The 14,924-nt window shown below is 37.6% G+C and overlaps 2 protein-coding genes across 5 annotated transcripts in view; both read left to right on the top strand.

Annotated features, from left to right (window-relative positions):
• Positions 1–10,409, top strand: part of ccny (cyclin Y) — a 43,393-nt gene extending 32,984 nt beyond the window's left edge. Inside the window, exons 4-12 of one of the 4 annotated variants that reach the window (XM_055230100.1) lie at positions 410–444; positions 849–872; positions 1,645–1,745; positions 1,821–1,856; positions 2,911–2,968; positions 3,121–3,240; positions 4,759–4,925; positions 6,860–7,022; positions 7,884–10,409. In XM_055230100.1, the coding sequence (XP_055086075.1) occupies positions 410–444; positions 849–872; positions 1,645–1,745; positions 1,821–1,856; positions 2,911–2,968; positions 3,121–3,240; positions 4,759–4,925; positions 6,860–7,022; positions 7,884–8,000 (821 nt within the window). In that variant the 3' untranslated portion in view covers positions 8,001–10,409. The remainder of the gene's footprint in view (positions 1–409; positions 445–848; positions 873–1,644; positions 1,746–1,820; positions 1,857–2,910; positions 2,969–3,120; positions 3,241–4,758; positions 4,926–6,859; positions 7,023–7,883) is intronic. The other 3 variants (XM_055230101.1, XM_033986045.2, XM_033986043.2) reach the window with 3 other exon arrangements.
• An 842-nt stretch (positions 10,410–11,251) lies between these two features.
• Positions 11,252–13,216, top strand: LOC117388684 (gap junction delta-4 protein). The gene is made up of 2 exons (XM_033986270.2): positions 11,252–11,315; positions 12,155–13,216. Exons 1-2 carry the CDS (start codon positions 11,252–11,254, stop codon positions 13,213–13,215), a joined length of 1,125 nt encoding a protein of 374 aa, XP_033842161.1. The 3' UTR covers position 13,216.
• The last annotated feature ends 1,708 nt before the right edge of the window (positions 13,217–14,924 follow it).

Raw genomic sequence — 14,924 nt, forward strand, 5'->3', positions numbered from 1 at the left:
GCTTTTGACATAGATTTCCTGGAGACTGACCTTAACCATAGTCACTACTTCTGTTAACCTAATTTAAACCTTAACCTTAATCTAACCCTGAACTTTAAATCATGTTGTTGATTTAATAATAAAGAATTTACATGATTGGGGCCAAATTTTTGTGTATATAAATTCTAGTCCCCACAATGTCATAAATACCCACAAAACATAATGACCATGTTGACTATTTGCTCTGTAGTGCTAACAAAGGCTACTTTTCTATGTTCATCTTTGTTTAAATAATGTCTTTTATGTGCTTATGTGAGAGTGTATAATGATGGGACAGGGGAGGAGTGGATAAATGCTGCCCCCTGTCTGTGAGGGTAGAACACTGCATTTAACTTAAAGGATTCCTGACTACGCTTCTTGTTTTTTTTAGTTCGGGAAAAGCGCAAGAGCCTTTACATCAACCATGTAAGTAAAAAGAATAGAACAAGCAGTAAAAAATAGGGCTGCACAATATGAGGAAAAAAATGCAGTATTCAATAACTGTTTTGTATTGCGATTTTGATTTATTTTAATATATATTTGGCAAAATTAGATAGGAAATGTACATGCCTTCATTTACTGGACAAATTGTGTTAAACTAAAAACTTATGAGACAAAAGCAAAATCAACCCATGCCTAATGTAGGAGATAATGAGGAAAATCATGAATACACTAAAAGTAAAAGAAAGTAAAATTTTCATTTTTACTTTCAGAAATGGTTATTGCTTCAATATTGTGGTATTGATATTTTTTTTGATATATTGCGCAGTCCTAATAAAAATAGTGAACACAAAAACATGTTGTGAATTTGCATTGTCCTTTTTCACAAGTTTACACATATTGCGGAAAGTAAGGTAATGTCCTGAAATACCCATGTATGTTTTGTTTTGGGGTTTTTTTAATACCCATTCTTCCTTCTCCATATGTGTTGTCATTTTAGTTCCTCTGTGTTGCATGTATCTCTTTTGTGGTGTTTGTCTAGTGCCAGGTTAATAGACTTGGCAGATCAGACTGCAAAATTTTCAGTTTTCACAAAAAAATCCAATCTAGTCAAGACCCAGTCACCTCTTTACAGTCGCTTTAACTTTTCTTTGAAATGTTGACCACCTGTTTGTCTCCGGTAAAGATGATATTGCGAGGCGACTCCATCAAACTAGGTTACAATAAGAAGGCATGTTTTTAAGGATTTTTGAGCCATGAGCAATCAGCTTTATAAACATTTCTAATGCCATACTGTGGAGCATTATTTGCAAAGTAATCGCCTTAGAGACAAGCAGGTGGACTACTCACAACCTGAAAAGTTACTCAGTGCACCTTTTAATGAAATTATCAAAAAACTTTATTCCAGAACTTGTGGTAATGCAGATTTTCTAGAGCAATGTTATTTTTTTGCGGCTTCTGTTTCAAAATACCCCAAATTAAAAGTTAAAAGAACACAAAAGTAACACAATTTTAGCATAATTTTATAGTATATAGTATATAGAGTATAGTAACTCTGCTCTCTTTCACTGTAATTGAAATTCCTGCATGCTGCTCACCCACACAGAGGACATTTAGACTTGCATGTACCTTCCATATATAATGTACATTCACTAATATAACCTGTCTGTATATTTGTGTTTTCAGCACCTCCTAGGGCCCATCAGGCGCAAGTACAGCTCCTGCTCCACCATCTTCCTGGACGACTGCACAGTGAGCCAGCCCAACCTCAAGTACACCATCAAATGGTAATCCATACAAGGCTAGAGGGTTTAGTAAGGGTTCATGTATTTTTGTAATAAATTTGACTATTCTGTTTGCAGTGTGTCTCTTGCAATATATTACCACATAAAGAACAGGTAAGGAGAGAGTCTTAGATGCTTTGAAAGTGTATGTTATTTATATTTTATGTATTAATTAAAAATGCCCTACGTAGCTTTTCTGATGGAGGGTAGAAGCAGGTGATGCTGGCAGACAGGTCAGATGTGGAGAGGCGAGCCCGCTTACAGTATGAATCTATGTACATCTAAATAATAACATAAAAAAATAAAAATAAATAACAAGCGATATCTATGGTGTCAAAAAGGTGGCTGACCTTTCACTAGAAAACTTACATAGTGGACCTTTTAAGTAATTACTTTTATTCATTTCATGCAAGCAATTTATTAGAATTGGGCTATATGACGTATTGAAATTAAAACTCATGGATCTCTGTGACAATATGCTATTTTGGTCAAAATCAAGCTATGTTGATTCAGCAATTCTTTGTTAAATTCAGAGCTATGCTAAAACAGACACTTTCCCCTCACTCTCCTCCTCGTCACAGTGAAGTGTGAACTCTTAGAAGGAGAAGACAGCCTAAGTTACCTCATGAATTGACCCTGACCATGATTTCAATGTTATCAGAATGCATTTATTTTATAAGAGGTAAATAAAGTAATCTGCTTCTTCTGAGAGTTCACACATAGCTATGATCCCTTAAATCCAGTGTCAATCTCTCAGAATTTTACAGAGGCTGACTAAGGGGAGAAGTGGGTGGTGGAAAGTGTCTGTGTTTGAGTATGGAGCTGCTTTAAATATAGAAATAGTGAATCACAATATGACGTAATATAGTGACATAGTGGGGCGACAGTGGCTCAGTGGTTAGAGTGTAGCCCCACTTTTCAGCCAGTGGTGCCAACCCTCCACTCCATACAGCTCTTTAGAACTTTTTTGGCATTTCACCCACCCCTGCCCATCCATCTGTTTATTTATTTGTTTATAGTGCCAGCAGATTCTGTTCTTTAAAAATAATTAAAGATAAAATAATAAATAAATAATGGTACAACAAGCATGCACCATTTCCACTTTAAGGTGCGCAATGTGTTTTAATTCTAACCGGGTCAATTTAACATTTTTTTGACTTTTTTACAGGGAAGTAGATGGAAGAATGTCATTAGATATCTTTGATGAGAAGCAGCATCCACTCTCAGTAAGAAATTGAGCTTAATAATTGCATGTATATAGATCATATTTTGCATAAGAGGACCACAAACTGATCAAATACATTTAAATAAAGCGTAATGTTCTGGTATATACTGGTACAGCCATTATTAATCTTCTGTGTGTATTTTGTGTGTGTAGAAATCTGAGGTTCCTCCTGACTATGACAAACACGACCCGGAACAGAAGCAGATCTATCGTTTTGTCAGGACCCTGTTCAGTGCAGCACAGCTGACTGCAGAGTGTGCCATTGTCTCCTTGGTGAGTGTGTGGCTGCATGTGTGTGCTGACTCTAGGGGGCAGTGTCCAGTACTGCCTCTTTTTGCTCAGTATGCCACCTACTTACTGAATACAGTTACTTAGGAAAAGTCTCTCAGCCGAGTGTATTTCTTAGTAAAAGCACAATATTTAAGTAAGCCAAGCAGAACCTTATATTGCAATGGTAAAGATTTTTGTGATGAGACCAATGCTAATCAGTGGTTTATCTGAATATCATGGATAGTTGATTTGGGAGATGTAAGAATAGGACATATGTTGACAGATGACAACTCTCTTAAAGGAACAGTATGTAAGATTCTGACTTTAAATTTCAACCTTTGTCCCCAGATATGAGGTAAACATGTTCTAATCAAATATTGATTTTAATGGCAACAATTGTAATACTGATTTACAGGAACTCAGCCATGTGGATTTTTGGGGGTTTATATCGATATAAGGAGGTTTAGAGGTGCTGATAGCCATTATAATACATGTTATAACAGCCGTTATGTTTAGTGATGTAATTATTCACTGTAAATCTTCAGCTGAATATAAAACTTAGGTTTTTTCTGTATTGCATTTGAAGTTGGGTTGATTTAGGCTACATTTACTGTTATTTTGCCTCTTTACAGTCATTTTAACACTAGGTAGGCCTAATGGTATTTTTGTATAACTTTCACTGAAGTGAACAACCTAATGGGAACTCTTGGCCAAATTAATATGCGTCCATGTATGGTAATTAATTATATAGGTAAATGCTGACAAAAAACACCCATATCAGAGACATGGTCTGTCCATGACCTGTCCATATACTGAAAAACTTCATGAAAAACTATATGCCCTTTATCTGCAGGTCAAAGCACTGGCAACCCAGGTTCAGCTGTGAATGTAAAACAACTAAAATTGTCTTACAGCCACAATGGTTCCAAGTGTCCCTCCTGTTGTTTGTCCGTGACCCCTGGAGGAGATGGCCAGGGTTAATTTAACTTTCTTGGATGTGTGTGCTGTAGAGGGAGGGCAATGAGGGGAGGGATGGGGGTAGTTCACTTTCTGACACTTGCTGTAGGCCTGGTGCCAGCCTTAGAAGTCATGAGCAGTATGGATCACTTGTAAGAAAGGCATGTACAGTATGGCAATGAGGAGTGGAAGGATTGGAACTGCTGTTGTCTAATTATGTAATATTAGACTTGTATTACATTACAGTTACAGTTGGGCATATTAAGGTCATTACAGACATTTTAAATCAATGCAGACATTCACAATTGTGGGATACTTCAACGAACTTCAGCCATGACTTTTACAGGCAAGTTTCTCTAGATTTCTGATGCTGATATTGTCTTATTATTGATGACTTGAAACTGTTTAAAATGTGAACCAATTCTATTATTAAAACATAATAGAACTGGTTCCCCACAGTCATGGTGCTTGTCAGAAACATAGAAATTACCTATTTTCCCCAAATCGTTAAGTTCTAATTTGCTCTAGCTGAATTTCAGAATGAAACCATGTTTTGCTCCACAGGTGTATCTGGAAAGACTTTTGACATACGCGGAGATCGACATCTGCCCTGCCAACTGGAAGAGGATCGTGTTGGGAGCCATTCTCCTGGCCTCCAAAGTGTGGGATGACCAGGCCGTGTGGAACGTGGACTACTGCCAGATTCTCAAGGACATCACTGTGGAGGACATGTAAGTCACTGAGCAGGTATAAGGAGCTGCAGCTGTATGGAGAAAATTGGACATTTTTTTTCTGTAGATGCGTCTTTGACACACATTTGGATTAGTTCTGACCAACATACATTTATTGCGTTCTAAGGAAATAAATAAGGACAGAGGAAGGAATTTTTAAGGAAATTAAGTTATTGTGTGGCTCTTAGGTACATCAGCTGCTTGGTGTTAGGATTCCATCTGCTGGCAGCAGTGGGAATGACTCATTGAAACAAAACACTTGCACTTAAAAAAACAAGGAAATTATCAAAGTTGGTCCTGCCTATCAGCCTGAAAATATCGGCAGAGCTTATTGGCCATCTGTTGCTCTGGATTTTGAAACAAATATATTCCATTCCACATACTGAGTTGATCAACAAAAAGGAAGACCACATTGTGGTTAACATGCTCAAAAATAAGGTTTAATTTACAAATGAAGGTGTTAACATAGAATAATGTTTAAAGAAATAACGGATGAAAAGTGATCGTGTAAGTATCAGTAATGTAATGCATATGAGAGTGAGTGAAGATGTTGTATGTGCAATCTGAATGTGATGTATAAAACAAAAGAAAAACTCAAGATGGCTAGCTAGGCAGCCAGTTGCAGGGCAAGTTTGGGCAGGCTCTCTCTGCTCTCCTGTAGCTTTTATGCCGCTTTTTTGGTATCGCCATCACAGGTTGAGCAGCAGCGACGCCGGTAAATGAGCACAGAACAGCAAGCACGGTCAGGGCCATAACACTGGCCCAGTCCAGTTTAAACCGATTTTTCTGAATTCATGTAAACCTGGGAACGATTGAGGTGTTGTGAATTGACTCCCAAAGATCCCAATGAAACATCTGGAAAAGCTGATACGTACTTGGAAACTTGCATGTAACTGCCTTATCCAATTTACATTAGACAGAGATAAGAGGCAGGAGAGGTGTTCAACTGCACAGGGTAAGAAACACCCTGTGCAGTTTTTCTTGCAGAGGGTAAGAAACACCCTGTGCAAGATTAGCAACAGTGAAAAACTACTGTCTCTTGTTTTGGTCCACTACATTGGTCTGACAGGTTTTGGGGCAAAGGCAATTTGAATTTGGTGGTTTCTCAGTGCATGTAAACATAGTGACTCTTTAAAATGTTCCAAACCAGTTTAACTAGAACCTGTTTGTAAAATTCTTGTAACGTTTTCCTGATCCTCAGCTGTGACATCTATAAAAATCATTTATGGGAAACTGAAGAGGCTACACCGTTACTCGACAATATGTTGGGGGCTATGAGCCGTCTAAATTTAACATGTTGTTGCTGCTGCTGAGTGTATAACAAACACAAAGGAGAGAGGGGACTGTGCTTTTCTGGCAGACAGGCCAATACTGAGAGATCAGAGGGATCAAAGTTAGGGATGCACTGATCTGATACTGGAATCAGATATATTCGTGATTTCATCTTCCAAATATTGGTTCATCCTGGTTGGGTATATAAACTGATGTAATAAGACTTTTCTGTGGTTGTAGTTGGCCCAGAAAGTCTCATAATGTTTAATGACAGCTAAATATCACAAAACAGAACTAGTTCATTTTAAGCAGTTTGCAGTGGTCCAAAGTTATTCCTCACGTTTCTTATGCATTCTGAGCATTCTAATCATTCACTGCCATAAGTTTATCAGCACTTTTCACAACTTTCAGAGGCCAGAACTGAGTTTTCTGTCATGGTAATGCTAACAGTGCACTTCCTGATTCCTGGACAAGAAAATGCTTTATAATTAGATGCTGACAATACATTGTAGACTTATTTTTTTTATTTTGGTAAATGACATGGGGAAAAAATTGGAAACGGCCAATTCTTGTTTGGTAAATGATGGCTATTTGAATGCAACAGTGACTTATTTCTTCCCCGATTGGTGGTTTTTCTAACCTGATGTTGCTGTGTGTGTCAGGAATGAGCTGGAGCGTCAGTTGTGGGAGCTGCTGCAGTTCAACATAAACGTCCCGTCCAGTGTTTATGCTAAGTACTACTTTGACCTGCGCTCTCTAGCCGAGGCCAACAACCTGAGCTTCCCCCTGGAGCCGCTCAACAGAGACAAGGCACAGAAACTCGAGGTCAGACATCAAATAATTTCTGTTCTGAATTTGCAAACCTTATGCAGGATGTTTAACGTAACATAGCATAATATAAATCCTTAGGTTTATGCACATTCAGAGACACTTACCATCTCACCTCCTATTGGTCAGCGTCCATCATACTCTGACTGAGTGACAGGAGGATTTCACCAATCACAGTGAAGTGTGGGCTCTCAGAGATGGAGAATGGCTGAACATCTTGATTTAATTTTCCTGACATAGGGCCCACCCCAATTTTAAATCGCATATACAGCATTGTTTACACATCTATTTTTTCACTTTACATTTAGTAGAAAGAAGTTTAAGTCTAAGGGTCAGTCCAATCAAACTGTGCCCTTGCATGGAAAGCTTCTTAAGTCTGGTACATTTGTTCAGTGTGAGTGTAAACCAGACCTGTCAAAGTCAAAAGCGTGCTCTGCTTGGGCAGGAGGTGGACCAAAGCTCCGCACTGTCCACATGAATTGGTTTATGAATTTAATATAAACTGACAGTGGAGTGTCACAGCAGGACTCATATCTGTCCTGCTGTATTTCAGAGATATTACAGGCTGCTGGACTTATTTTCTCCACTACAGTGTTGGTTCTTAAGTTCGACAGGTTACAGTGTTCTGTGATGGCAACACCAGGCCTTGACTGTTTGCTTGTGGAGGTGTGACTGTGGGCCATGGAACGCTTTGCAATTGACTGTGATCACAGCTCAGTTCAAAAAGCCTACTGAGCGTATCATATATTTTTTTTGTAATTCCTGAATCTCAATTAGTTCATCTTAAGTTTCTGGTTAAAGTTCGCTACCCTTACAAACATTTATATTGATTCCTCCTTGCTTTGTTGCTGTTCCCAGGCTATTTCCCGGTTATGTGATGACAAATACAAGGACTTGAGGAAGTTATCCAAGAAGCGATCAGTCAGCGCAGATAACCTGGTCGTGGTACGGTGGTGTCCAGCCATTATTTCCTAACACTGGGACTGGAACTGGGAACTGTGGGCTTCTTCTCATGCCCAAAACTCTACCATTCTACTCATAGGAGCCCCATTGACTGCACTGAACCAGAATGACGGCAAATCTGGAAGCGAATGGAAGTACAACTGGGATTTTAAATGTGAAAAAACTACATTTTTTGACTGTGTACATTACTGCGTTATTTTTTTGTCATTTTAAAATATTCTCTGAACAGCTACATTTCACATTCCATCAACTCATTTTTTTTTTTTTTGTTGTTGCAAGTTTTCACTCCAAATCAGTGTTTGGCTTGGGACATTTTCACTTATGTTAAGTTATGTTTCTTTCCAACAATCATACTAATAATCAAAGCAATACCAATGTGTTCCTTCATTTTTAATCAATGCAGATGGACTACTGAACATGGAAGGAGACGTGATAATAGGAGGTCGCTATCTATCCAGTGTTTTCTTATTCACTGCCATTGCCCTGACCTAATGTGCCTGTATCAAGCTTAGAAGTCGCCATCTTGTGGTCTGGAGAAATAGAACAAATTACATTATTAGTCAACTTTTGATACCGTTCTTCCATTGCACAAAAATGCTGATATTTCAAAACCGCTAAAGCATGATTCTTCAAGTTTTGCATGTTGCTAGAATTGGTAAAAATCTTAAAGAGGAGGTATTATGCAAAATTGTCTTTTTGTAGCTTTCTACCATGTTATAATGTTTTGAGAAATCTAGCGATCTCTTCTGGGCACTATTTGAATCGTAGCAGTACGATTCTGTCCAATGCTCAGCTCACAGGCCTATGTCACTTATGCTCCCACATGATAATTTTCCATAAATATACAACAGCGTGATAGAAAACAATACACTACAAATTCACAAATCATGTGCAGTAGTTTCATTAGCAAAATGCTACTGTTTGTAATGTGATAGTGCTCTGAAGGGGGAGTGGTTAAGCACAGTGAGCAAAGGAGGGGGGACTCAGAGCATCAACAAAACTGAAACTTATTAAACATGTTGATACATTGTTTTTGGCAAATACAGCATTTTCAAAACAATAAAAGGTAACATGGTGATGTTGGGTGTTAGCAGATAATGTCCCATAGAAGTCTAATACCCCCTCTTAAAAAGATAGATTGTATTATGTTTTCTACAGTGTAAATACAGCAGCTCTTAATGTGTTACTGTAAAAAAAATGGACGATTAATGTTAGAATATTTTTATTAGTTTTTATTGTACAGCCGTGAGAAGAGACTACATGGGAGACACCACTTTGTTTGTTGCAATGCTCTTCATGTTTAATTTGGTAAAATAATTTCCTGTTATTTTATGTTCTTTTTCACACTATTGTATGTGAATTATCATGCCTAATTCACCCGGTTAAATTCCCAGGATAAAAATTACAGTCAAAGATAATACTTTTGTTCACAACAGTTGACTGAGTTGACAGTTGGACAAGTAAACAAGAGTTCAAGCCATTTTTGTGATCAGACCCTTTTACCTTGCAAAAATTAAATATGCCGTAAGGGTTAAATTGACTTTATTTTTTTGTTTGTTTTATTTGAGTTAAGTCATATTTAAAAGTGCTGTACCCAATTTTTACGGTCTTAAGAATGTGAAAACTTTTTCACAACTTTTTAAATGGTTTGCAGTGGTCCAAATTTATTCCTCCTATTCTGTGCATCCTAATTATTCATTGCAATGAGTTCATGAGTTTTTCGTCGTGGTAAAGCTAACAACTAGCATGCTAACTGTGCAGTTCTTGGTTATCAGGGAGACAACATGCAGTGGTCTTATTGGATTTATCGAGACCATAAATCTAAACAAAAGCTACTAAAGATCTGATTTTTTTTTTTAAATGGTGTGTACTGACCATTTTTCTGCAATAATAATAATAATAATAATAATAATAATGTCCTTATCTTTTACCCCAATACTAACAAATCACAAAGCTTGATCTCCTGTCTGTTTCTCCTCTGTCTGTATTCACAATTCCAATCTACTTTTCCCATGCTTCCGGTTATCTTTACTAGGATCTGTCAATGCCTTAATAGCTTATCTACAATCAACATGTCCATGTACCATATTGCTTTTTACATTTGGAGCAATAGGTGAATAGGTGAGTTGTCATAAATTCCAAATGTGCTATGATTGAGTGAAATAGTGTTGAATTGTTGAATTATTTCAGAGATTGTATATTCTATTTATTGTATGAAAGACCATAAAGTGGCCATTATAGAAAATGACCTTGTCAGTCATTTGGGGTTTACATAGACCTCATCATCTCATCTTAAGCAGTAGATCAAATGTTCATGTTCCAATTTTGCCAAAACATTTGTAAGTTTAAGATACTCTTTTTCAAAAGCAATGTTTAGGAAATACTGAAGAATAAAAAAAAAAAAAGAAACCTTTGAAGTACAACTGGCTTTGATTTGTGTTCTACTTTCTGCAATGGTGCAACACAATATTTTGAAAGCTTATGAAAAAGTGAATGAATGTTTACAGCTACCATTTGTAATTATATTGGTCAACCATTGTATTCTTACATAGCACCACTTGATGCTATCTAAAGTACTGCTGTTTGATAGTGTGTCAGCTTTAGCCTAACAGAAGACCAGAGAACAAAACCGTTCCTGGATTATCACTTGATGGCATCACTAGGTGAAGTCATTATTATATATTTTATGCTGAACCATAACACCAAGCACATTCCGAGCTTGTGAATTTTGTTCACTGACAGTGGCATAGCTTTTTTTTTTATTCTAGTAGGCTAGTAGTATTAGACAAACATTGCATTTTACATTTAGTAGTAGCAGAAAGAGTAAAATTACAATACTACCAATCTCACCAATATCATGAATGAAAAACCTTTCCAACTTTTACTTGAAGCTATCTTGGGTGGGCCAGGAGGCTTGTTATTCTCCTGCAAGGACAACCAGTGGCACCAAAATATCCGTGCAATGCCAGGAGGGCGACGTGCCTCTCCGAGTGGGACAAGAATAGCAGCACAATGGGCCTCACTGATGTCTTCTGTTGTCTCAGGACTGGCAGTTGTCTGAGCGGGACAGAGGAGCTGAGACACTCGTCCCCTGGGCTTTCCTCATTCACATGGATCGTACTTTACAGAGGAAGTCTGCAGATGGCTGGAAGAAGACTGGATTGTATATATTTTACAGTGCTGTGAACCTGCAGGAGGTAGCATAAAGTGGATGTAGGATTTAGGAAGTCTAAAATTGTTATTGAGTTTGGACCAGAGCAAGTATGGTGGGGTCAAGTACATCAGAGGTCGTCTTCCTCTCAGTAAATCAGAGCATCACCATGATAGGTAAGGATACATACATTGTGCTATGGCATAGTTATGGGAGTCATTATTTTTTGAAAATGTAAAACACATTTTTTTGTATTGGATTATTGTATTGTTATATATTTTTTTATTTATTTCCATAGTTTTGATGAAAGCAAGCTTTTGTTTAATTAAATTACGAGAAAGATCGCCTCTGCAAATTAGTGTCAAAGTTATACAACACAGTATGTAACTTTCTGGAGGTGGCATGTCATCTGCATGATTCCATCGAAATAGAAAATTTAAACCATAACAATTGTCATACTGTTAGATACATTTTATACCATACTGGGGAAGATTATAGCCAAAAGAACAACATTTCCATGGAGACCTGGAGAAGGCCTCCAAACAACTGTATAAGAGGTTTGTGTAGATGCAAGTCAGCTCAGAGTAAGAACACATGTTTTCCTGTGTTTTTCAGTGCAATAAAAACAACCAAATAACATTTAAAAAAAAAACAACATACTATTATTTTAGACCATTTGTAATGTAAAAAAGCTTTTTTATTAATCATTAACCTGTTATTATAGCAACCAGTATTCATAAAACAAACTGAAATTTCACATTTTACATTTTGAGTTGAGTATTTGCCAAGACAATGAATTGTGGTCATTCATTTTAAATTAAAATTACATTAACAAGAGTGGAAGCCAGAAGCTTCAGAAGTAGCTTACCTTGACTAGAGTGTGACTGGATCATGTCATGTGAAGTGCTTTGACAATATTTGTGCAGCATCTGTAGTGCAATATAGATGTGAAATAATGTTATGTATATGTAATTTGTACATTCACTCTCTAATGTAATACCTTCTCTTGTTTTAGGTAAAGCCTGGTTGATAGTGATGCTCTTCCTCCGCATCTTCCTCCTCCTCTTCGCTGGTTTCCCTCTGTACCAGGATGAGCAGGACCGCTTTGTGTGCAACACCATCCAGCCAGGCTGCGCTAACGTATGCTATGACATCTTCTCACCCATCTCCCTCTTTCGCTTTTGGTTAGTACAACTCATCACCCTATGTCTACCAATAACTATTTTCATCATTTACGTCATGCACAAAGTCACCAACGCACTCCAAGTTGACAATAAAACCTACGAACTCAATATTCAACAACTGAACACAAAGTTTACCGGAGCATACTTCTTGCATCTTGTTTTCCGAACGTTATTGGAAGCAGGATTTGGCACAGCCCACTATTACCTCTTCGGTTTTTACATTCCACGGAGGTTTTTGTGTCAGCACTCGCCTTGCACTACCCAAGTAGACTGCTATATTTCTAGACCGACAGAAAAGACAGTTATGCTAAATTTCATGCTAGCTGTAGGAGCACTATCCATTTTCCTCAACGTTTTAGATTTCTTTTGCACAATCAAGCGTTCTGTGAAACAAAATGCAAAAAAGAAAGTCTTGGTAGAAAGGATTTATGAAGAAGACTGTATCATATCAAATTCTTCAAAAACGAAAGAGCAAAATATCGAAGGAGTTGAACATTTTCGAAAACGCCATGGAAGTAAAAGTTCCAGAGGAGATCCAGCAAAGGTAAATTCGGAATCTCGTCCATGCTCACCGGGAATTCCGATTAGCAACAGCAACGGAAACAATGGATATTCGGCAAATCAGGAAGGAGCTTTGGAAAGACAAGGCAGTGATGTAGCTCTATGTCCGCCGGGAACGCCTAGGTCAATCCGTGTTAGCAAGCGCAGCCGGCTCAAACCCCCACCTCCTCCACGACGTGATGTACCAGGAGATGTACCCGCTCCGGTTATAGATGGTTCCATGACAACGGCTGTGTGTACCAATAGACTGGGTAAAAGTACTTTGGTGGAGCTAAATACAGGGTCAGATGCTCAGCCAAATGATGAGGAGAAGAGGTCAGAGTGGGTGTGAGTTCGAGGAATTTTTTGTTGGAGAGCTTGCAAGCTCCTCTTTTGTAGATAGGTCTGGAAACTAAACTCTGAACCTTCTTGAACTTAAGCAAGGGTCTCAACTACTATGACGTTGTTCCAGCCACTATAAATAGGTTACTATACTGATGAACTATACAATTCACCATAGATGTCCAAAAGTGCTTTTTTTTTATATTGTTGGATTTATGTCTCTTCATTTGACCCATTCTTCACTTCTACTGGAGCAACCTGTAGAAGCAATGGGCGACCGCACTGTAGCACCTTGTCCCGGACTTTGAGCCAGTATCCTGGTCGTTAGTACCAGGAGCCATTAGGAATCAAATTCAGGACCTTCTTGTTTTAAAGTAATTGTACAACTTTGCTATTCAAAATTGCTGGCAGGAACCAGGAAGTAGCTGTATCAGACTGGTTTTCTTTGCTTAAACAACATTTTTGTCAAATCATTCGAATACACTGTAGATGTATAAGTAAAAGTTCATGTTGAATATTTATTGTAAATACTAGAGGCAAAAGTCATTCTCAAGACCTGTCAGTGTTATTTTCTAGCAAGAACAAGTTAGTAATCTACTCCACAAGAAATAAGTACATGGTAGAATTTTGACAAAGTGTCTTTTTTCTTACTTTATGTTAAAAGTGTATTCATTTTACTGTTGTTACATCAGCTTTGACTATAGAATGTTCACTTGGTGCTGAATATATTTGACTAATAGTAATGAAGAGAATCACTTGAAAATTTGGGGTCACCATTATGTTTGAAAGTGTATCTAGTACCTATGGAATTAGACATTCTACAGAACAGAGTAGTATTATTTTGAAGTATACACTTAGTATTACTTGTTTTGTACTTTTATACTATTGTTCTGATACAGCTCAAGATCATTCTAAAGCTATTCAGGAAAGGCTAATTTCTGTCCTGCTAATGTAAGTTTTTGTAGTCTCCATACTTGCTCAAATAAGTAGGCTATCTAGTTTCGATATTAGTTTTTGTATCAATTAGTATCTGATTTTTGATACTTCTAGCAATCCTGTAAGCTACAAATTGTGCATTATTTATTGTTTATCCATCAAAATACATACAAGTAATTAACAACATGTTTAAAGTTTCATGCTGGTTTATTCATGGTACATTTTTTTGGCTAGCCTACCCACCTCTGCTAAATTAGCCTTGGCATCCATCAGTTGTAAGAGCTTGAGATTGTAGTTTGGTGACACAAAAAGGCTGGAATCTTAGTCATGTCCACTGTTCCCATCTAAACAAAACAAGGGCTCTATAAAGGGAACACTGGACCCTCCGAAGTGTCCTTGGGCTAACCGCAGCCTTAAGGAAACAGCTAGCACCTGTTGGGTCGATGTTAGCATGCCTCCCCCACACTGTCAGTTTAGACAAAGACAGACCATGACCTGTGCTATATCTGCCACAGTCTATCCTTATGATACTACAAAGTGTCCGGGTCACAGGGATCCAAAAGGTTAAAGGTCAAATCTAGTTCTCTTTTGATAAATCTTTATGCCCTGAAATCAGTTAAAGATTGTGTTTAGTTTACTTCTCTCCTTAGCTTTACTTTTGGTTTCTTTAAGCATCTTTTCTACCATTTGGCTGTTTTTCTATGAGGAATTTGTGCTAACAGTTGTTTTGTTAACCTCTGTCATTCCCCAATTTGAGACTGAACCTTATTTGTGTTTAAAAAA

Source organism: Periophthalmus magnuspinnatus, chromosome 20 (genome assembly GCF_009829125.3).
Source record: "Periophthalmus magnuspinnatus isolate fPerMag1 chromosome 20, fPerMag1.2.pri, whole genome shotgun sequence".
NCBI classification, from domain to species: Eukaryota; Metazoa; Chordata; class Actinopteri; order Gobiiformes; family Gobiidae; genus Periophthalmus; species Periophthalmus magnuspinnatus.

What these genes read in the sequence shown, in the direction of transcription:
- LOC117388684 (XM_033986270.2), top strand. Translation starts at nt 11,252, where the DNA reads ATGGTGGGGTCAAGTACATCAGAGGTCGTCTTCCTCTCAGTAAATCAG. An exon ending in TCAGAGCATCACCATGATAG is followed by an intron (nt 11,316 to 12,154) that starts GTAAGGATACAT and finishes CTCTTGTTTTAG; the next exon opens with GTAAAGCCTGGTTGATAGTG.